The following is a 23,397-nucleotide window of genomic DNA, read 5'->3' as shown; positions in this document are numbered from 1 at the left end:
TCCAGGCAAGAGTACTGGAGTGGGGTGCCATTGTCTTCTCCGCAGAATGGCTAATCATCACATTATATCTATTTCACTCCAAGATGCAAGGTGCATGTTGTGATACTTGTTTCTCTGATAGCAAAACTGAGGTTTGGAGGGGATGTGACTTGTCCAGAGCCACTGAAAAGGGTAGAGCCAGATTTAGACTCAAATTTACATTCTTGAAATGCCCCACATTTATAATTATTGGTTGATTAGCTTCTGGAGGAAGAAAAGCTATTTTCCCGCAACCGGTGTGAGGGTTTACAGGAGAGCCCCTGTGCTGCCATCCTGTCCCTCATTCATGACATGTGTCACAGACCCAGTGGCCCAGAATTCTTCTCATAAGAGGCTTGTCCCCATCTGCCCTGCTTGCAGACACTGACCATTCACTCCTCATGTTCCTTCTCTCCCTGGTCTGCCCTGTGTCTGTACACAGTCTCCCCCTTGTCTCCCACAGAACAGGGCAGAGGTGGTAAGTTGGAGCTGACTGGTCAGGGAGGAAGGAGTAACATGCCATACTCTGGCCCATCGGATCCACCATCTGGGAAGGGGACACAGAGCAGCAAGGCTGCAGGGCCAGGCTGGGACACAATGGGAGGCTCCCAGCTGGGGAGAAGGGTGGAGGAAGAGAAGGCTGAAACAGAATTCTTTCACTGATGAATTGACATTTATGGAGCTCCCTTCTGTGTCAAGGTCAAGGGTGAAGTTACAAAGGAGGAGTAGGGGCTACATCATGGAGCTCTCAGCTCCTGTGACATCAGAGCTGAGGTCAGAGATCACCTTAGCCCCTCAGAGAAACTGAGACTCCGAGGGAAGGTGAAGAGGTCTGCCCTTGGTCATTCAGCCAGTGACAGAGCTGAAGTCTCCTTCCCCACCTCATGGGCCCCTCTGGCTCCCAGCGCAGGGCTCAGACAACTCAGAAACTCAAAGGTGCCAGGATGAGTCAGGGGGGTGTGGCTTTGTCCTCCTCTCCAGCTCAGGGAGGGAGGAGACCGGACAGGCAGGAGGCAGGATGAGGGAGCTTGTAGGAGAAAGGGCTGCAGCTGGGGGCTGCTTCTGTGCTGTCACTCAAGGCAGAGGAAGAGAAACCTGATAACTAGAGCTGCTCTTGTCCCGCCCATTGAGTGACAGGACCACAGAGGACAGAGACACAGACATCGTTCTCTTCAAGCAGCTCTCCCACTTCTCAGGTGGGCAGAACGAGGAGAGGGTTCCTTGCAGAAGAGTCATAGCAGGAGAGCAAATCACTGATGCCAGAGTCTGGTCGCTGCCAGAAGCTAGCTATGACCCAGGGCATGGGGTGGAGATGCAAGTCAGGGAAGGCTCTGGAGATGTGTTCAACAGACACCTCCAGGAAGGCTTCTGGGATCACAGCACCTCCCTCCATCCTCCCTAATGCCAGCACTGCCCTTGGGGACAGCCCCTTTTCTGGGGAGGCCCTCAGTAGAACTCCAAGTGTTGGTCTCTGGGGACATTGTACTTGAGCTTGTGGGCTTCGAAGAGGTTTTCCAGCTCCTTCATGTAGCACTGGTGCAGCCTGTCCACCTCCTCCTGGGAGGGATGAGATGTCTTCTGCACCTCGATAGGGTTCCCCACTGCAAGACACAGACGTGAGTGGTGGCCCAGAGCCGGAACCACTGAAGGCGCAGGGACCCTCGGGGTCATCTGAGCAGGTAAGCACTCTTTCTCCCTCCTGTTCAATTCTATTTTGGCTCATAGATTCAAAAATGTTAAGACAATTCCAAGATTCTGATATGTTAACAATACTACCAGCTGGCATTTGTATGTCATATCTCCTATATCATCCTACCAACCCTATGGTGATAGAACCTGCTATTATTCCTTTCAGGCAATGAGGCTCAGGGAGGTTAAGTAACTTGTTCAAGGTCACATAGCCAGGAACAATCAGTCCCAGGTTGTATGTAGCTCTGGGGATGTGCTCAGCCTCAGAAACAGGTGGGTCTGGGAGTCTCAGATGCCACGCCGGAAGTGCCTGTATGGCTGGGAGGAGGTGGCCCACAGCCCAATCATCCTTCTTCCACCTCTCCCTCCATTCTGGCCTGCAGTGCCCCTGTTCCAGGGAGGACATGGGAGGTCCTATCAACCTCCTCCCTCTGGATCTACTTGGCTCAGAAAGCAGCTGTCATGTCTGATTCTCTTGGGAATGGTCTGGAGGCAGCAACACTACAAACGTTATAAACTATAAGGTTATCTCACTATAAACGTGAGAATATTACCACACAACGCAAAGAAAGTTTGGTAGAGGGTATTGCCTATACTTAAGATATGGCCGGGTAAGTGCAGATGAACACACCTTTGCCATTGGAACCTAGTTGGAGTTCAAGAAGAAAGCAAATGAGATGACCAAATAGCTGAAAAGATGGTGTTAAGTCCATGCCCATTATTTACAGAGAAATTCCTCAGACTCTCCTTCATAGCTAATTGCTACTTTACGCATAATTCTAACAGACTTGGAATGCCCTTCCCTAGTATTCACCTTCTCCAATAAGCCTTATAAGACCCTGTGGTCAGAATTAAACTCTCCTTCTCTGGTATAATAAAAAGTCAAACACCCTGATCTAACCTCAACTTTATTACAAAGGCCAGGGTGATCTTTTGGAAGTGATTTATCTTCTCTATGTCTCAAGTTGCAATCAATAAAATGGAAATGAATGTCCCACTTCAGAAGACTGAACTGCTGCATGTAAGGAGCCAGTGCAGTGCCTGGCACACTGCAGGGGCTCAGTAATCAGTAGTGGCTACTGGTCTTCATGCCCCTGTTACTCTTCTCATTCTAGAATGCCTTCATCAAGGTTACTTGCCTGTGTGTCTAATACTCTAGAAAGTGTGCTCCACAAAGTGAAGTGGGTACTGGTCTATGTCCATATTCCCTTGCAGCACAAGCCCACCTTTTGCTCTGTAGCCCTTCCCCCCCTCTCAGCCTGGGTCTAGGCTCACCCACAGTGGTGACGGGTCGGCAGTAGGGCATAAGACCAAAGCTGTATTGGAAGATCCCACAGCCACAGAAGAGCGGCATGGAGCCTCTCATGACCTTCTGAAGTCCATCCTGGAACCAGCGCAACGAGGTGCCAGGAGAATTCTCAACCTGGTCATAGATGTCATTCTCCCCAAAGGAGAAGATTGGCATCAGAGCTGCCCTAGAGGGAGACAGGAGAGAGGGCGTGTGGAGGGGCAAGAAGGCATAAGCTGGTCACCTGGCTTCCTGAAGGGCCCCAGTGAGCAGGAACTGGAGGAGAGGACAGAGCCCTGGGACAAAAGTAGGAGGCCTCGGGTGTGTCCCAGATCTGCCACAGCCTTGCTTTGTGACTGTAAGCGGGACCTGGCCTGTCTCAGGGCCACTGTCTGACAGTTGTAACACGATAGTGAATCCAGAATGCTGCAGATATAAAACAATTCCAAACTTTCTGGAAAAGTTTCTTCCAGCCCAGCTAGTTTTGTGTTCTTCATGGATGTTGAAAGATAGGAGAAGAGTTCTAGGCTATGTCCCAAGCTCCATTGTCCCAGATCCCCTAGGCCTCAGATGTAATGCAAACTTTCAGCAATATGACCTTTGAGACTTAATCCCTTCACAAGATATTCCTTCTAGAATATTCTCTGGGTATTTGTGCATGAGACAGTACATGGATCACCAACACAGAATCTTCATTGTCAATGGATTGACAATGGTCCCTTCCTGCCAAAATAGGATGTATATTCATCTGTGCTGTCTTCCCACCAAAACACAATACTTGCCAATCTCCAGTCGAACCCAGAGCCCTCTTCCCAATACCCATGCATCAGGGCAAGCCTGATGAAGCCATTGCGGTTCCGCAGCACCAGCTGGTAGCCTCCAGGCCTGGTATCCAGTGCCTCCTGGACGCCCCCAACAATGATGGCCAGCAGGTTGCCACCTCCTTCCTTGCTCAGAATGTGAGAAACACTCTCCTTGTCTCTAGCAACCATCCCTTAAGGGAAGAAAAAGATGAAGCATGGTTTTAAGGGGGCCAGGATGGTGGGTGAGGATGTGGGCTGGGCTCCACTCTAGTTCCCAGCTGGGAGTTCTCTGAGGACTGAGACCGAGTGTTTCAGGTCTTCCCAACCCCTAGTCAAGCAGATTGCTGAGCAGTGCTGTGGGAAGTGCTTCCTTGAGTCTAGCTTCCTTCTCCACTACACATTCACTTGCAAGAAGTACAGAACAGTTGGCAGCCCTCCTTAGAATCCCTCCCCCATGCCAGCAGACCTCATCTACCTGGACTCACCACCCATCATGATATAATCCCTGAAGACAGGGGCCCAGAACCACAAGTTCAGCATCATCAGATGTGAGCGGATCCCAGGGAACAGTGAGGAAAAACCAGTGCCATCCGTGCATAGGTTGGTAAAAGCTCCAACAGCTGCAATCCCATGAGGGTGGTAGCCAGCGAGGTAGTTCCAGGAGGGGTCCAGCTCAGCAGTCTTGACCAGCTTCAGGGACAGCAGCCTGGTGAATCAGGGCTCCACCTCGTGACCACCCTGGTCTCCCTGATGACTTTCTGTGCTGACCTCTTCTATGTGCCCCTGTGCCCAAGTGCTATCACACCCCCATGTGAGTGTCCTGAGATTAGAGATGCCTATCTGAGGATCCTTGTCTCTGGTGCCCGGCTGGAGCAGAGGAGATGCTCTGGGAGACCATGAAATGATGAGGGACAGAATGGACCCATGAATGGATAAGGCCAATGCCACCCATCTGGGAAGGAAGGCCCCTGCCCAAGGCAGAGGTAGGACTCCTGGCAGGGTGACAGGGACACAAGCCTCTGTCCTATGTGAAGGGAGACCTAATCCCAGGCAGAGCCCACCCAAAATGAAGGAGCCATCACAGGAGGGAGTGAGCATCTCTCCAAGGACTATGGCAGCTGGAGGTCTGCCCAGGTTGGGGCTGACCCCTGAACCCCTGTGACTCAGTGTAAGAGACCCCAGGGTGCAGGGAAGAGAGTGCCAGGAGAAGGGGCATGAAGTCCTGGTGATGCCTGCAGGTGTGGGTGGGGAGGGGTCAAGGAGGTGTCCTGCCAAGTCTGCAGCACTTCCTGACACCAGGTCACAGCCTGTCCACAGCACTGCACCCCTGCTCAGGCGTTGGTCTGTGTAGACACTGCTGCTCCAGGATAATGAAATCTTCATACAGAAACCCAGCTCCGGGACTGATCTTCAGCATGAGGTGAAGGCAGCTTGTCCTGGGGAAACACTGCCTGATTCTCCACTATCACCTCTTCAGGAAGTCCATAGGGTGCATTTAGAAAGCTCCAGTGCTCAGAAGTAGTTTCCTAATTTCACTAGAAACTGTATCATTAGGCCCTACCTCATAGAATCACAGCGCAAAGGCTTGTGATGTGAAGTAGACCCAGCAGAGTTGTTAGGACAAGGAATGTTGCTTGCCTGCCTTCAAGCCAGCAGCCACTGTAGCTGCCACTGACAATGGACCTTGAAAATAATTCAGGATGGAAGAAAACAGGATACTGGTCACAGAGAATGAGACTGCACATCACAGGAATAATTGCAGTGAGCCCAAATTTTCCCATCTTCCCTTACTAGAAACGGACAAAAATTACTAACTTGAGACATCTGCTTTTTGTAACTGGCAAGTAATCTTTTAAGTTTGGCTACATAGGTTTTTGTGTTTTGTTTTTTTTTTTTTTCAGCAAAATCTGTAAGTTCTGACTCCTCTCTTACCTTTTATAACAGCTCCGCAGAGATTACTGAGAGGCTATCTCCTTACTACAGTCCTCAGTAAGGTCCCAGAACAAAATCCCTCACAACTTTTCACTTGTGCATTTGTTTTCAGTAGACAACAGAGACTCCCTGGCCCCTCTACTTCCTGACCTCCTAAGATCCCTGCAGGGCCTGCTCTGTAAAGCTGTGTGGATGACTTGAAAGTTCTCCTGGGAGGTGACAAGAGTGCAGAATCTGCGCTCCACAGCGACCCCTGCAGGCCTCAGTCCAGGACAGGGAGGTCAAAGTGCATGTCATCTCTCCCTCTGCTGCCATTTGGTGGTACTGCCCGCCCTCTGCAGGTGATGCTACAGGACTGCAAGCGGCCTACAATCCTGAACACTGTGCACGTGGAATTTCTGCAATTTCAGTTTCAGACAATATCAACAGCGCCCTATTTGAAAAATCCTCTGGGGGAGATACCTGGCTAGAGGAGGGACAGAACAGACGTAGATAAGACAGGCACAGAACAACTCAGCACCATTTTTCTGCCAGATGTGCAAATGACAGCAGCTCCAGGTGTGACAGGAGAGCCACATGCTGTCCTTAGAAGGTCCCAGGACGACCTGATGTATTATGGACTCCACACTACCCAGTGATGTATGTGACAGCATCTCCAGTTTACAATGGAGAAATCAAGGCTCAGAGAGCATGTGTAACTCACCCCAGATCTCACAGCTGGCATGTTGCAGATCTGGTGGTGGAATCTATGATGTCCACCCTCAGAGGAGACATCATACACAGTCTTCTCTCCTGTGTCCAGAGAGGGCCACCTGTCCCTGCCTGGCACCTGTCTGGGTCCTCACTGCGTTCCACTTTCTATCCTCACTAGATAATCAACGATCACAGCTGCTTACATCCAAGGGTTTAGTCTGTCTGGGGTTCAGGAATGGGGCAAAAGGTCAGTTCACTCAAATTCAGGGTTCTCCATTACTAACATCTGATTTGGGGGTACAGAGTCACATGTCTAAAATGGACATGAAGTACCCTGAGTAAGAGACTAACAGACATGAAATACAAGGGGTCAATTTTGTGTGGAAACTAGGTTTCAGAATGGGGTAAAGCTCTGTCCTAGGACACACAGCACACTGGAGTTCGGGCAGAATCCATCCTGCATTCTCTCTGCTCTGCTTCTATCCTCAGAGCTAAACACACACTTTAAAAGCAGTAAACAAACTTGCTGTGTGTCCTTGATCACATCTTCCTCCTTCTCTGGGTGTGAGTTTCATCATCTGATAAAGTGTGGGCTAGATGCTCTCTTGATGCCTTGTATTTATCATTGAATCCTTCACCCCAAAACTTACACTCTAAGGGCTTTACACCTGTGTGTTAAGATACATATGTGTGCCTTACCAATTGCCCCACAGAGCCCTTCAAATCTCATTCATACATCAATCCTCATATTGGCTCCACATCTCCACACATAAGAAAACATAGCCAGACAGAAACTGACTCTTCTCGGGCCACATAGTGGTAGAAGCCTGTCTCCTGCCTCCAAGCCCAGTATTCTGCTCACTGAACACAGGTCACACTTCCCCATGGACACATGGGGACTATGGTCCTGACCACTCCCTAGCCAGCCCTACACTTACCGAGATGGGGAAATAGTCCTTCATGTGCTTCCATACAGCCCAGCACCTTAGTACATCAATGTGCCTGCTCCCCTGCCGAGGCTTGGCTCGATCCAGGTACCACCAGACTCCATACAGGATACTGATGATCCAGAATCTTGTGAACAGGAGGCCTATGAAGACCACGTAGCAGAGAATGGCTGGGAAGGGAAGCAGAAGCTGTAGTGGTCAGCAGAGTGAAGGAACGTGCTCTCCCCATTTGCCCAGCACTCTTCTGTCCAGTCCTCACCCCGGGAGGAAGAAATCAGCTTCTCAAGCCTTCAAGGAAGAGGGAATACAAGCAACACAATTAGTGTCACCCTGAGCCTGCATTTGAAACCAGGTAAAACTAAGTCCAAACTCACTTTTTCCCACAGCACCAGACACTTTTCTCACTTGGGTCTTCCCCCTCCACCTCCCTCTCTGTCTATATTCACCAACAGATGCCTGGTGGAAATATGACAGGATGAACTCTTTCTAGTATCCATTCTATGAGACTCCAGAGACAATAGACAATATTTCTACCCAGTCCACTTCCTGCTTACCTCCAGCACATCTTTCCATAATCTTGTATTCCGTAGATAGATCCTCCCTTTAGCTAAAGTCCTCCCATGATTTATCATAACTGAGGCTCAGCTCAAGCAGCTCAGCCTGATTTCAAGCTCCCCACTGGTGGCCTGTCTTGCTCTCTCTTGCTCCAGCCTCACTGCACCCCATGTTCCAGCCACACTGAGCTGTTCAGTGTTGATACATCTCCTGGTGCTTTTTAGCTTTTACTCAGCTCTTTTCTCCACTGCTATACACTATCCTACTGGAGGAGGGAGAGAAGAAGAGGGCAACCCATGCCTGGCCTGTCCATCAGGAGTGCAACAGGGCTAGGAACAGCTCAGTGAGGAATTTATCCCAGACTCAGGATTTTCTGAGTTCCTTTCACAGGCTAACCCCAGCTTTAACTCAGGGTCAGATGGTCTGTGGGGCTGTCTTTAATCTGACGCCAGTGGACCTCATTCTTAGAAAATATTAACACCATGCTCTCAAACTCTTTAAGAAGGTCAACCTCCACTTATATTCCAAATGAAAGTAGGGTAGGCTGGGCCTGTCATTCATGGCCGACTTCCAGGAGGCGAGACTTTTGATCCAGTATGAATAGTAGTAAAATGCATAAGCTAAGTAGGTTGGGGCTCACAGAGGCTCACTTTATTCAGAGCACCTACAATGTGTCAGATGCTGGTGATACACCTGTGAACAACACAGAGATATTCTTGCTGTTGTGCTCGGGGGTTCAGTGTTGTGTCTGGGGCAGTTTGTAATGTTTATTCAATTTTTTATGGTGGTAAAACATAGATTAAACATAACACTTATCATCAAAATAATTTTTTGTATTTTAGTATTTTTTATAAAAATTTTATTAGAGTGTAGTTAATTCACAATATTGTGTTCATTTCATGTGTTCAATTCAGTGGCTCAGTCGTGTCCGACTCTTCACGACCCCATGAATCGCAGCACACCAGGCCTCCCTGTCCATCACCAACTCCCGGAGTTCACTCAGACTCACATCCATCGAGTCAGTGATGCCATCCAGCCATCTCATCCTCTGTCGTCCCCTTCTCCTCCTGCCCTCAATCCCTCCCAGCATCAGAGTCTTTTCCAATGAGTCAACTCTTCGCATGAGGTGGCCAAAGTTACTGGAGTTTCGGCTTCAGCATCATTCGAGAAAGTAAATGAGTTATACGTATACATATATCCACACTATTAAAAAATTATTTTCCCATATAAACGATGCTCTGTGTGCTCTACAGAGGTTCTTATTAGTTATCTATTTTATAGATCAGTTCAGTTCAGTTCACTTCACTTACTCAGTCATGTCCGACTCTGTGACCCCATGGACCACAGCACACCAAGCCTCCCTGTCCATCACCAACTCCTGGAGTTCACCAAACTCATGTCCATTGAGTCGGTGATGCCATCCAACCATCTCATCCCCTGTTGTCCCCTTCTCCTCCTGCCCTCAATCTTTCCCAGCATCAGGGTCTTGTCAAATGAGTCAGCTCTTCGCATCAGGTGGCCAAAGTATTGGAGTTTCAGCTTCAACATCAGTCCTTCCAATGAACACTCAGGACTGATTTCCTTTAGGATGGACTGGTTGGATCTCCTTGCAGTCCAAGGGACTCTCAAGAGTCTTCTCCAACACCACAGTTCAAAAGCATCAATTCTTCAGTGCTCAGATTTTTTTATAGTCCAACTCTCACAATCATACGTGACTACTGGAAAAACCGTAGCCTTGACTAGACAGACCTTTGTTGGCAAAGTAATGTCTCTGCTTTTTAATATGCTGTCTAGCATATTAAATAACTTTCCTTCCAAGGAGTAAGCATCTTTTAATTTCATGGCTACAGTCACCATCTGCAGTGACTTTGGAGCCCCAAAAAATAGAGTCTGACACTGTTTCCACTGTTTCCCCATCTGTTTGCCATGAAGTGATGGGACTGGATGCCATGATCTTAGTTTTCGGAATGTTGAGCTTTAAGCCAACTTTTTCACTCTCCTCTTTCACTTTCATCAAGAGGCTCTTTAGTTCTTCTTTGCTTTCTTCCATAGGGTGGTGTCATCTGCATATCTGAGGTTATTGATATTTCTCCTGGTAATCGTGATTCCAGCTTGTGTTTCTTTCAGTCCAGCGTTTCTCATGATGTACTCTGCATATAAGTTAAATAAGCAGGGTGACAATATACAGCCTTGACATACTCCTTTCCCTATTTGGAACCAGTCTATTGTTCCATGTCCAGTTCTAACTGTTGCTTCCTGACCTGTATACAGATTTCTCAAGAGGCAGGTCAGGTGGTCTGGAATTCCCATTTCATTCAGAATTTTCCACAGCTAACTGATCCACACAGTCAAAGGTTTCGGCATAGTCAATAAAGCAGAAATAGATGTTTTTCTGGAACTCTCTTGCTTTTTCCTTGATCCGGCAGATGTTGGCAATTTGATCTCTGGTTCCTCTGCCTTTTCTAAAACCAGCTTGAACATCTGGAAGTTTATAGTTCATGTATTGCTGAAGCCTGGCTTGGACAATTTTGAGCATTACTTTACTAGCGTGTGAGATGAGTGCAATTGTGCGGTAGTTTGAGCATTCTTTGGCATTGCCTTTCTTTGGAATTGGAATGAAATCTGACCTTTTCCAGTCCTGTGGCCACTGCTGAGTTTTCCAAATTTGCTGGCATATTGAGTGCAGCACTTTCACATCATCATCTTTCAGGATTTGAAATGGCTCAACTGGAATTCCATCACCTCCACTAGCTTTGCTCATAGTGATGCTTCCTAAGGCCCACTTGACTTCACATTCCAAGATGTCTGGCTCTAGAAGAGTGATCACACCATCATGATTATCTTGGTCATGAAATTTTTTTTGTGCAGTTCTTCCATGTATTCTTGCCACCTCTTCTTAATTTCTTCTGCTTCTGTTAGGTCCATACCATTTCTGTGCTTTATTGAGCCCATCTTTGCATGAAATGTTCCCTTGGTATCTCTAATTTTCTTGAAGAGATCTCTAGTCTTTCCCATTCTGTTGTTTTCGTCTATTTCTTTGCACTGATCACTGAGGAAGGCTTTCTTATCTCTCCTTGCTATTCTTTGGAACTCTACATTCAAATGGGTATATCTTTACTTTTCGCCTTTGCTTTTTGCTTCTCCTCTTTTCACAGCTATTTGTAACGCCTCCTCAGATGCCCATTTTGCTTGTTTGCATTTCTTTTCCATGGGGATGGTCTTGATCCCTGTCTCCTGTACAATGTCATGAACCTCCGTCCATAGTTCATCAGGCACTCTGTCTATTAGATCTAATCTATCTATTTTATAGATAGTAGTGTGTATATGTCAATCCAAATCCCCCAATATTTCCTTCTCCACTTGGTTCCCCTGGTAACTATAGGTTTGTTTTCTACATCCATGACTCTATGATATATAAATAAATAAAAATATTTGTACCCTTTTAATTGATTCTGCATATAAGTGACATCATACAATACTTGTCTTTTTGTATCTGACTTACTTCAGTCAGTATAGCAATCTCTAGGTCCATCCATGTTGCTGCAAATGGCATTATTTTGTTCTGTTTAATAGCTGAGTAATATTCCATTATCTATATGTTCTACATCTTCTTGATCCATTCCTCTGTCAATGGACATTTAGATTGTTTCCATGTCTTATTTATTGTAAATAGGGCTGCAATGAACATTGTGGTGCTTGGATCTTTTCAAATTATGGTTTTCTTGACAAAGGCACTATGGAGAACTATATGGAGATACCCTATGAAACCAGATTGAGCAACCATAAGACCCAGCATTCCCACTCCTGGGCATATACCTGAAATGATTTTTCATGTATTGTTGATGGCATTAATTCATCATATTGCTGTGTAACAATCACCATCCTTCATCTCTGGAACTCTTTTCATCTTCCCAAACTGAATCTCTGTACCCATGAAATGAGAACGCCCATGTCCAGTCTGGAGAATAAAACCCAAATTGTTCATAGTGGCTCCTTGCGGGGTAAGATTCACTTTTAGAATACATATTCTGTTTTGATGAGTTACAATAACATGGATTCATTTTTCACTCAGAAAAAAAAAGTATTTTAAAAATGCTTGCATTTCCACTTGACCAAAAGAACTCTCCTCACCCTACAGTATACCTCACCCTGGACTCACATTTTAACTCCTGTCAGCAGGCAATGCCAAACTTGGAAGTATTTCCAGTCCTTGAGAAAGGAGGCTCCCTTCTTTCCTTTCATAATACCCAGAAGGAAAAATGTAAATCCACACTTTGCCAAGAGGATAGGCAGGTTGGTTAAGGTCACACAGCAAGCTAATAGGATAGAACCTGACATTCAGTTCTACCACTGTGCTCCATCATGCTCCCAACATTCATTCATTCAACAGTTATCAACCTCAACTCTTCAAGGAGCTGGAGACACAGATAAGAAGACCACCTGTTTGAAAGGAGCTTACCTTCCTGTGTGAGTGTGTGCATTAAAGAAAAAAGAACAGAGTAAACAAGTAACCAATGGAAAATATTTGCTTCTCAGACTTGAGACCTTGATGACAGGTCCCTGTTGACCTTTCTGGCCACTTCTTTGCCCCTCCCCCAAATGCCTGCTCTATGTCCAGCATGAGCCAGCTGCTCATTCAATGTGCAGCATTTACTGGCCCACTGGAAACCCTTACTTTCCTGCCAGTCTGTACATTCTCCCTGTGGACAACCTCTTAAGTATCTTTGAAAAGGGGCCCCATCTCTCTGCCCACTGCTAGCCTCCATAGACCAGGGTAAGTAATCTTTTCAGAATTCAGAGTTGTAATTCAGAATGTGAGGTTCAAGAGGCAATTTGGAGGATATTGCCTAGGTATAAAACAATTTCTAATATAAGCATTTAAACTATAAAACCATTCTTGGCTCTCGGGCTCTACTGCTGGGAGCCAGCATGGGGAATCCTGCCCACGGCAAAGGTCATGAGGAAGGGGGCCTGGCAAAAGGCAAAGGCTGAGATCAGGCCTCAGGGGTACCCCTGGATTTTCCTGACCATCTACCCCCAAAACCAGAGTCTGCCTGCTTTATTGTACTGTGCTTTCCACTCTTCTGACATAACAGGGGGCTATCCTCGACCACCCTTCTCTGGAAAAAGTTAACTTAGAGCTCCAACTGGTCTCCTGCATATGAAAGGAGTGTCTCAGCTCAAACCCCTCTGACAGCTCTCTAACTTGCCTGACAGTTAGAGACTTTTACAACTTGTGATTGTTTACAGCCCCTCAACCGCAAGAGGCATGCAGCTTAAAACATCTTAAAGATACAGAGCCTTTTCTGAAAAGCTAAAAATTATATTGGTGATGGGTTTCACTGTTGAGTCAATGACTGCTGCCAGGCCTCCATATTCTTTATCTTTTAGGCACCTGGAGGATATTAATCAATGTAATTGGGATATAGAAAAGAGAATATAGTATTTTTGATGTTAGCAACACTAGACTTTTGAGTTAGCAAACTTTCTCTTTGTTATAAATCACTGTACTCCTCTTTCCTTGTTATAAATTGTTGTGTCCTTGCTATATAAGAATGTAACCTTAATTAGTGCTTTCTGAGAGTGGCACCAGACTTTAGTAAGAAAAACACTTTTAAGGCAAATAAGTTTTCTGGTTGATGGACCCTTATCAGAAAAGGGCCATAAAATGCTAATAGGCCTCCTGGCCAGAAGATGATGTAAATCACCTAAGACTTGTGTATACAGCTAGGCATGCAGAGAGAAAGCCTGGTCTCGATAAGAGTCAGGGCTGCTGATGCTGCATAACTTTGTATTATCCATTGATCTCTATGTACAACCAAAAGTATAAAAAGCTTTCCCAGACAATAAAGGATGGACCAGTCACTGGAAAGACTGGTTTCCCCCGTGTGGTCTTTTCTCCTTATTTTCTTTTCTGGCTGAATTCCCATCTGGAGTGTGGAGGCTCGCCATGTCTACTTACTTGCCCTGGCTTCTAAGACCTACGTGAGAGGGAGCCCAAGACGGGACACCCTCTGCTATTCAAACGGGCACCAGTGGCCTACGTAGGTGGTGCAAGTTTCTTGTCTTGAAACTTTATTAGCTTTCCACGTAAACCAAGTTATTCAGCCTCTTTTCTCCACTAATTTTCCTACTACACTATTCTTTCCTAATCTCTTTATATTTCTAAATAAATAAGTTTTTCCTCGCCGACTCCATCCCCGCTTCAAATTCCCTGGATCCACTGGGGCTGGACCCCGGCACTCCACAGAAATACAAACACAATCAGGAGGCTGGATTTGGCCCTATTGACTATGCTAAAACCTTTGACTGTGTGGATCATAATAAACTGTGGAAAATTCTTAAAGAGACGGGGATACTAGACCACCTTACCTGCCTCCTGAAAAACCTGTATGCAGGTCAAGATGCAACAGTTAGAACCAAACAAGGAACAACAAACTGGTTCAATTAGGAAAGGAATATATCAAGGCTGTATATTGTCCCCCTGCTTATTTAAATTATATGCAGAGTACATCATGCCAAATGCAGGTCTGGATGAAATTCAAGCTGGAATCTAGATCGCCGGGAAAAATATCAATAACTTCAGGTACACAGTTAATACCACTCTATGGCAAAAAAAAAAAAAAAAGTGAAAATCACTCAGCTGTGTCCGACTGTTTGTGAGTCCATGGACTGTAGCCTGCCAGTCTCCTCTGTCCATGGAATTCTCCAGGCCAGAATACTAAAGTGGGTAGCTGTTCCCTTCTCCAGCAGATCTTCCTGACCAAAGAATCAAACTGGGGTCTCCTACATTGCAGGCAGATTCTTTACCAACTGAGCTACCAGGGAAGCCCATGGCAGAAAGCAAAGAAGAACAAAAGAGCCTCTTGATGAAGGTGAAAGAGAAGCATGAAAAAGCTGGCTTAAAACTCAACATTCAGAAAACTAAGATCATGGGACTTTCTTGGTGGACCAGTGGCTAAAACTCTGAGCTCCCAATGCAGGGGGCCAGAGTACCATCCCTGGTCAGGGAACTAGATCCCACATGTCATAACTAAGACTCAGCAAAGCCAAATAAATAATTATTAAAAAAAAAAAAAAAAACTAAGATCATGGTGTCTAGTCCCATCACTTCATGGCAAGTAGATGGGGAAAAAATAGAAATAGTGACAGACTATATTTTCTTGGACTCCAAAATCATTGCAGATGGTGACTGCAGTCATGAAATTAAAAGACACTTGCTTCTTGGGGAAAAAAAACTATGACAAATCTAGACAGCATATTAAAAAGCAGAGACATCACTTTGCCAACATAAGTCCATCTAGTCAAAGCTATGGTTTTTCCAGTAGTCATGTATGGATGTGAGAGTTGGACCATAAAGAAGGCTGAGTGCTGTGGTGCTGCAGAAGACTCCTGAGAGTCCCTTGTACAGAAGGAAGATTAAACTAGTCAATCCTAAAGGAAATCAATCCTGAATATCCATTGGAAGGACTGATGCTGAAGTTGAAGCCCCAATACTTCGGCCACCTGATGCAACTAAAGAGCTAACTCATTGGAAAAGACTCTGATGCTAGGAATGATTGAAGGTAGAAGGGGACAACAAAGCATGAGATGATTGGATGGCATCATTGATTCAATGGACATGAGTTTGAGCCAACTCCGGGAGGTAGTGAAGAACAGGGAAGACTGGCGTACTCCAGTCCATGGGGTCACAAAGAGGTGGACAGGAGTGAGCGACTGAACAAAAACTAGTGCTATAGATAGTATTCTGAGCCTTATTTTTGAGCTTCTTTGCAGATACTGAGCCATCACCAGATAGAGGAAGTTGCTCACCAGCCCGTAGACCTCAAACCAGGGGAAACCAGAAGGTTGGTGATGTTGGCTCCCAGTTACCTTACCACCAAGCAATCAGACAACTGTCTAGGGGCTGATCATGTGCCCAGGCAACTCTACCTCACCCAGTCTCTAGAAGCCATTCCCTGAAATTCAAGAGAGGGAGGGGGAGGGGGTCAAGTGTTTTGAGCCAAAACTATCTGGACTCCTTGCTGTGTCCCTGCAATAAATACTGCACTTTCTTTCACCACAACCCAGTGTCAGCATGGGAGCTTTCCTGAGCTCAGGGAAGCTGGTGCAAATTTGATTTGGTAACAGCTGCTCCCTGTGATCTGTCTTCCCCAGATACCTCAACACAGAAGATCCTTGAATTGCAGCCTATCACACACAGATTGGACCATGTTACTTCTATATCTAAAGCCCACCTGGACCTCCCCTTTGTCCCCAGTTAAGGGAAAAGTATAAGCTCCTGCTCCTGGCACCAGTAGGCTGCCCTCCCTCTAGCTCCAGGCCCAAAGCTACCTCACCTCCCTGTGCTGTTCCTGACACTCCCAGGTCCCAGGCTGGGCTGGGGGTTGGTGCAGCTAGTCAGACACAGCTCCCAAAGCTCCTTCAAGGCCAGCTGAGCAAGATGTTCCTAATTCCCGGTGATCTCCAGGGGCTGAGCTGGGGATTATTCCCCCATCAGTGCACAGTGTGTACCAGATGTGACAGGTGCCCTAGGTTGCCCGTTTCCAACCCAGCTTGCCTTACCCATGGACACCAAACAGCCGACCCACTGCAGGACCACCAATGTCTGCAGCCTGCATTCCCATGGCACACACAAGGGTGCGAACTCCACCATAATGGTTATTCTGCTGGCTCTGGAGGCTTCTCTGAGCTCTGTGACACCTGCTGGTTTTCATTGTTGTCAGCATTTATCCAAGCATTTATGGGGCCTGGGGCTGGATGTCCAGCCAGCCCTAAGATCTCATTGCACCTGCCCCAGCAGGAACTGGTTTCCTAGGAGAAATCTTTAAAGACACCTGGCCTGAGCCTAGCTGAGTATGGAGGAAGAGAAGTACAGTTTACTCCTCAGGCAATACATTATCTGCCAGATCACCTTTGCTCTAATCTTACCCGTTATTTGGCAAATGAAGCAGCAAGTATAGGGCGATCCTGTCCTCTTTTCACCCAACTACTTGTCCACAGTAATTGTCTCCTTTCGCCTACCAGATCAATGGTTCCTCTTCACATATCTTCCCTTCACAGTTGCCATATAAATATCCCTTGCTCCCACCATCTCCTCCACCTCCTGCCCTATTCCTCAGCTCACCTGCACAGCACAACTCAAGAAAGAGCCATCTGCATTAAACACCCTCCTTTCCCATTCTGTCCTCCCTCCTCCAGACTTCAGATGTCACTCTTCCATGAGACTGCCCTTGACAAGTTCACCAGTGGCCTCCACGCTGCTGAACCCAGTGGTCAATTCTCAGCTCTCATCTTGACCTCTCAGCAGCCTCAGACACAGTTGATCCCTCCCTCCTCCTTGAAACTACTTGGCCTGTGGGCACCACCCTCTCCTGGTTTGCCTCCTGCCCCTCTGGCTGCCCCTGGGTCTCCACAGTGGCTCTTATCCTTCACCAGGCTAAGTGTTTGAGGGTCCTCCTGTCCCCTCAGTCCCTGGACCTTCCCTCTTCTTTCCACCCTCTCTCCTGCAGAGACTCCATCCAGGCTCACAGCCTTGGAATCTGTCTACAGGATGAACACTTCCAAACTGCGTCTCCTACCTGACCTCCCCCAGGCTCCAGACTTGACTTTGTAGATGGGTACTTGACATCCTCTCTGCTAGTTTCCTTGACACCTCCCTCACAGCCTATCTAGAACTGAACTTGACCTCCCCTCACCTACCCTTTCTACAGTCTCCACATAGCCATAGAGTTTTCCAGTCATTATACATTACAGTGGTGGTCAACTGGTTAGGACTCTGCACTTTCACTGCTCAGATCTGGGATTCCTTGTATACTTCATTGTGTGTAACAGTGTTTTCTCAATGTTTTATGGAGATTGCATTTAAAGATATCTAATGGGGTGGGACAACACGGCAGCCTCCATCCTTCGCTCTGTTTTGTGGATTGTCTGGTAAGTTGTTCCTTCATCAGCTTCAGGCCAAGTTTGAAGTTACTATATGGACTGGAAAAGATGCCTCTTCAGAAGAGAAGAAAAAAGCCTATAATTAAAGAGGCTATGGAGCAATTCTCTCAGGAAGAATACCATTTTCCCAAATAAGCTTCAGTCGGTGGCTGATGAAGAAATGGCTCCCCTTCTCAGTAATAACTGTCTCATAAGAATCAGAAATCATGTATTGAAAGATCCCCTGCACAGGATAAAATGGTGCTGGAGGCTTTGTGGTATGGTCATCCTTCACTTAGCTGGTCACGGGTATTTATTGGGGTTGAGCAAGCACTGTGGTAATCTACTCCTGAACCTACTAAGCTTACAGGAAAAACAATTCTGTCAAGAGGAGACTTTTATGAAAGATAGAAACTTAATTTGGGAGGATCTGGATTAGAATTCTGCTCTACCTGATACTGTCTATAGTTAAAGTACTTTTAAATTTTAAATGAAGATATTTGGATGTTTGGATGTTTCATTGTGTCAGTGAATTATCTTTTCTCTTGGACTTAATAAATTAAACATACTGTTCCCATACATAATGCAAAGAGTAGTGTAATTAAAAATGTCTCTGCAAAAAATAATGTTCGCTATTCGTTTGAATATCATTTTATGATATGTTCATGTTCTAGTCTTTTGTTGATTCAATAAATATTGATTAAATGTCTCTTGCATGTGAAAGCTGCTTTTCACTCCCACAGCCAACCTCTGATCCACTCTGACACCAGCGTTCTCACTGGTCTCCGTCTCTGTGTCCTTTCTCCCTCCCACACTCTCAACGGTTGGAGGGACAGCTGGGTCTAAAGCTATGTGATTGCACCAGCTACAGAGTAGTGGTGTCAGGCTTTCGCAAAATAACAGCATCAATTTACATCTCACCTGGAATATACCTGCGTCCCATGGATGCAGATCCTCTCTCCTTCTTGGTAAACTCAGACATCTTATTTCCTGTTGTGTAGAGAGATATCAAGTTGGGTCCTGATTTCCAATTCCTCATCGTGAATGGACATGACTTTATTCATTGTATTTCCTCTCTGTGAAAAGTTTATGAGGAAAGAGGGTAGTGGAATTGGGCAGAGAGAGAAGCTGAACCAAAATGGCCCATCAGAGTGGTCCTGAATTGGGCTAAAGTGGCCAAGGCAGATTGGAAGAGCCTTGGATGAGGGCTGAGACCAGTCCTGCGTTGGCCACTTTCCAGCTGTGAGATCTCAGACAAGCCCTTCCCTTCCCAGAGCCCCTCATCCTACCAGGTATCAGGGACTAAGACGACAGCCCCTACTGACCCATGTACAGTGCTCAGCAGTTCACCAGGCATTCTGTGTCCCTCACCCCACAATCTCCTTTCAGGCCAACAACCAGGCAACACCATACTTCCTGGGGCAGTGCGGCTCCTGTGTGGTCTGAGGACCTGCCTTGTCCACCAGCTGCCTGTTACTGGTTCCTGACAAGGTAAGTACAGAGTTTAAGAGTAACTGCTCAGAAACTGCTTAGAGCAATGTGGCACAATAGTTCTATGTGTATTGAAACTAAAACTTAAAAGTTAGATGTGAACTGTGTATCTTTGTTTTCTTTTCTTGGGTAATTTATATTTTATTTTACAAATAGATACGTCCATGATATCTTAGAAAAAAGAAAAAATACAAAAACCTGATGTTTAACCACAATTAATTGAGAAGCATAATCTAGGGCAATTCCAACAGTAACTTCTGACATTTTTAACATTTTTTGAGGCAGGAAGACTCTTTTGACCCTTCATCATTGACATGTACAGATAAGACCAGGGTTTGATGCTGTTGTTTTCTGTTCAGAACCTCTTTTGAAGCAGCTGAAAGAAGGAATCTTCCAACACACCTATTCATCTATTTCTATCCATTCTCCCACTAAGGATGTAACTTGACCAACATGGCATCAGTTCAACTTGCTGAAGAAGGAAACACTCAGGTTAGCTTTCTGTCAGGGAGTGAGGGGAAGACATAGAATCTAAGAAAAGCCCAAGCCTAGTTCACGATCGACTCAAACTTTCCCAAGTCTTTACAACCACTTCCAGGCATTTATAAACAGAAGGAGCAAGGAAGAAGTGGCATTGGTTGACCCCTTATTTATGGCTGAACCATTTACAGGTGAAGATGGGAGAGGATGTAAGTTGTATGGGCACACAGTGCAGGTGGCATGGGGAGTCCATAGGTGTAGCTGCTGCCATTGATCTTTTCAATGTACAACTGGGCTGAGTTTGAGGCCACAGTAGGCAAGGTGAGAGAAGGACACTTGGGCAGGTGGCTTTCATATTGGTACCAGGATTCTAGCAAGGCTTTTAACCTCTCTGATATGAACCTCATTTGTATGAGGAGGTCACTGTTGGTTACACTGAGATTCCACACCTGAATCATCCTCCCAGACAGCCCAGCACATAGTAGGTTCTGAGAAAGTGTTCTGAGAAGCAGGTAGTAGGTGTTCGCTAGCAAGTTGCTCACACAGCTGACTCTGCCCTGCTGTGTCACTAAGACCCCACAGTCTGAGTGGATGCTCAGTCCAGCCTGAGGCATCCGCTGCCTCTCTTATTTGGCCCAGGACCCATTCCAGCTCAAGCACCTCCCAGAGCTCCTCCCTAGTGGAGGATCAATTCTGACCTCTGGACTGGACAGTATTCCCCCAGACAGCAGCCAGGCATCCTCAGGGACCCTGTCTGCCCTTCTCCCTCTCTCTATCTCAATAGAACTTTGCTACACAAAGGCCTAAACCTCAGCCTTAGGTTCCCCAAACCTCACCTTGACCCTGACCCTCACCAGGAAGTCTCTCCCACATGTGCTCTGACTGCTCCCTCCTCTCTGCCTTTGCTTCCTCAGTAGCTCCTATGTTGCCATCTCTGCCACCTTCAGATCCCTATCAAACCCCAGAGGGTGAGGCTGGGGCAGGCCAGGTGGATGCTGGCAGAGCTGTGCTGACTGACTCCTGTCCCACTTGTTGTCACCATCAAGCAGTGTCACCAGGCTGGGCCCCAGCAGGTCCTTTGTCCCCTGTAAGGAATGCTGTCCAAGAACTTATTCCATGTCAAAGAGCAGAAGAGAGGGATGATGTCAGGAGGGGGCTCCGGCTCCGCCCAACCCTGAGAGCCTCTGAGACTTTCTGCCATACCTGACAACTCCTATGCTCCTTGCAAAACCTTGCTTTTAGGTCTTAAAGCCCTGCTTCCCTCTGCACCTCATGTCTCCAAGTCCATCCTTTGGGTTTGGACTGGTGGGCCTTATTTCCCACAATTATGGGGGCTCCTCCAGGTTCTCTGTGCCTGCGTGGTGGTGGGACTCTGGTGGTAGGGAAGACGTGTCCCACCCCACTATGGGTAGCCCACTACACTGGAGCCCAGCTCTCTGCAGAAGCCATAGAAAGAACTGAGACTTGTTTGGAGGACAGTGGGAGCTACATGGGAAAAAGAAAGCCAGCACTAAGGCAACCAGGCAACCTCGTGCATGAGCCAAGGTAGGGAAAATTGGACTACAAGTACTTCCTTGGTGGTTGGGCATTTTCAGTGATCAAGTGCATGTGAGTGAGTTGTGTCCTAGGCTCCAAGCGAGAAGAGAAACCCAATCTGCAGTTTCTCTTGTGAGGGAAGGGACCAGAAGTGGACAAAGAGATTCTCAGGATATAAAAGAAACCTCCAGTAGGAGTGGTTGAGTGTACAGGAAAACTCAGACACAGGGACCAGTCAAAAATCTTCTAGGCCTAGGGAACCACAGAAAAGGAGAGGTTAAGAATTCTCCTGTGACATTCCCCTGGATCATCCATTGGGAGGATGTTGAGGGTTCAAAAAAAACACACAAAAAAAGTCTGGGTCCAAGGGTTACTCAGTTATAAAAGCCTGGGTGGTCTTGCTGAGTGGTTAGGTAAGAGGTAGATCAGGGGAGGGAGTGAAGCAACAGTGGGGGTGGGGGTGGGGGGTCATGAGCAAGAATGCAGTGCCCCTGGGGCTTTCTCCTCCTGGCCCTCCTTGTCCTGCTCATCTCCGTGGTGGCCCCGGAGAGATAAGAAAGACAAGGTCTTAAAAAAAAAGAAAAGAAAACAAAGTCTTAAAAACAGAATGAGGGGTGTGAGAAAGCCAACCTTTAACACTCCAGCCAGATTCACGTACGTAGGATGCTCATACTTGCCAGTACCTAGTTAATGGGGTTCTTTTGATATTTCAAAATGGATATTTTTGCATGCACAAAAAGAAAGGAGGGAAGGAACAATGCCTTTTTAAAAGTTTTTTTATTCCAACTCTTGTTTACAATTTGTGAGTTTTATATTGTGATATCTGATTTATAGCTAAGTTTCAAAAACAAAGCTACAAAATCCCTTGTTGTATCTATTTAGATATATGTATGTCTCAATATATGTCTTTGTCTTTGGACAATATTACTAACTGCAGAAACTAGTTTGTATATGAGTGCTAATATAATTGGCCTAAAAGAAAAGTAAATGCTTATAAATCAAACAATTCTAAATACAAGAGAAATTAAACTAAATGATTTTCAGGTTCACATGAACTGGAAAATATTCAGTATTAAATACCTGGTATTAGTGTTTATTTGTTGATTTAACTAATGTAGACATAAACCCGTTTACCACAGATTGAGACTCGAACCCATGTGTTGGGACTTGAAGCCAGCCAAAATCCTGCTTGGGACTTGAACCCACGTGGCTGGGATTTCAGTTCAGTTCAGTTCAGTTTAGTCACTCAGTCGTGTCCAACTCTTTGCAACCCCATGAACTGCAGCACACCAGGCCTCCCTGTCCATCACCAACTCCCGGAGTTCACCCAAACTCATGTCCATCGAGTTGGTGAAGCCATCCAGCCATCTCATATTCTGTCATCCCCTTCTCCTCCTGCCCCCAATCCCTCCTAGCCTCAGAGTCTTTTCCAATGAGTCAACTCTTCGGATGAGGTGGCCAAAGTATTGGAGTTTCAGCTTTAGCATCATTCCTTCCAAAGAACACCCAGGGCTGATCTCCTTCAGAATGGACTGGTTGGATCTCCTTGCAGTCCAAGGGACTCTCAAGAGTCTTCTCCAACACCACAATTCAAAAGCATCAATTCTTTGGCTCTCAGCTTTCTTCACAGTCCAACTCTCACATCCACACATGACTACTGGAAAAACCATAGCCTTGACTAGATGGACCTTTGTTGGCAAAGTAATGTCTCTGCTTTTTAATATGTTGTCTAAGTTGGTCATAACTTTCCTTCCAAGAAGTAAGTGTCTTTTAATTTCATGGCTGCAGTCACCATCTGCAGTGATTTGGGAGCCCCCAAAAATAAAGTCTGACACTGTTTCCACTGTTTCCCCATCTATTTCCCATGAAGTGATGGGACCAGATGCCATGATCTTCGTTTTCTGAATGTTCAGCTTTAAGCCAACTTTTTCGCTCTCCTCTTTCACTTGCATCAAGAGGCTTTTTAGGAGGGGAGTCAAGATGGCGGAGGAATAGGAAGGGAAGACCACTTTCTCCCTCACAAATTCCTCAAAAGATCATT

General features: G+C 46.3%; 1 protein-coding gene across 1 annotated transcript; it reads right to left on the bottom strand.

Moving 5' to 3' along the window:
• Positions 1-1,392: 1,392 nt before the first annotated feature.
• Positions 1,393-16,581, bottom strand: LOC120876786 (2-acylglycerol O-acyltransferase 2-like). Its single transcript, XM_040258875.1, has 6 exons — positions 16,491-16,581; positions 7,362-7,540; positions 4,284-4,488; positions 3,815-3,989; positions 2,983-3,182; positions 1,393-1,619 (listed from the first exon to the last, which is right to left on the bottom strand). The coding sequence occupies exons 1-6, from the start codon at positions 16,579-16,581 to the stop codon at positions 1,465-1,467; spliced, it is 1,005 nt and encodes a 334-aa protein (XP_040114809.1). The 3' UTR covers positions 1,393-1,464.
• Between the last annotated feature and the right edge of the window lie 6,816 nt (positions 16,582-23,397).

This window comes from Oryx dammah, unplaced genomic scaffold (assembly GCF_014754425.2).
Source record: "Oryx dammah isolate SB20612 unplaced genomic scaffold, SCBI_Odam_1.1 HiC_scaffold_17, whole genome shotgun sequence".
Taxonomy (NCBI): Eukaryota; Metazoa; Chordata; class Mammalia; order Artiodactyla; family Bovidae; genus Oryx; species Oryx dammah.
The sequence above is the reverse complement of the archived record's forward strand: the minus strand, read 5'-3'. Positions and strand labels throughout refer to the sequence as shown.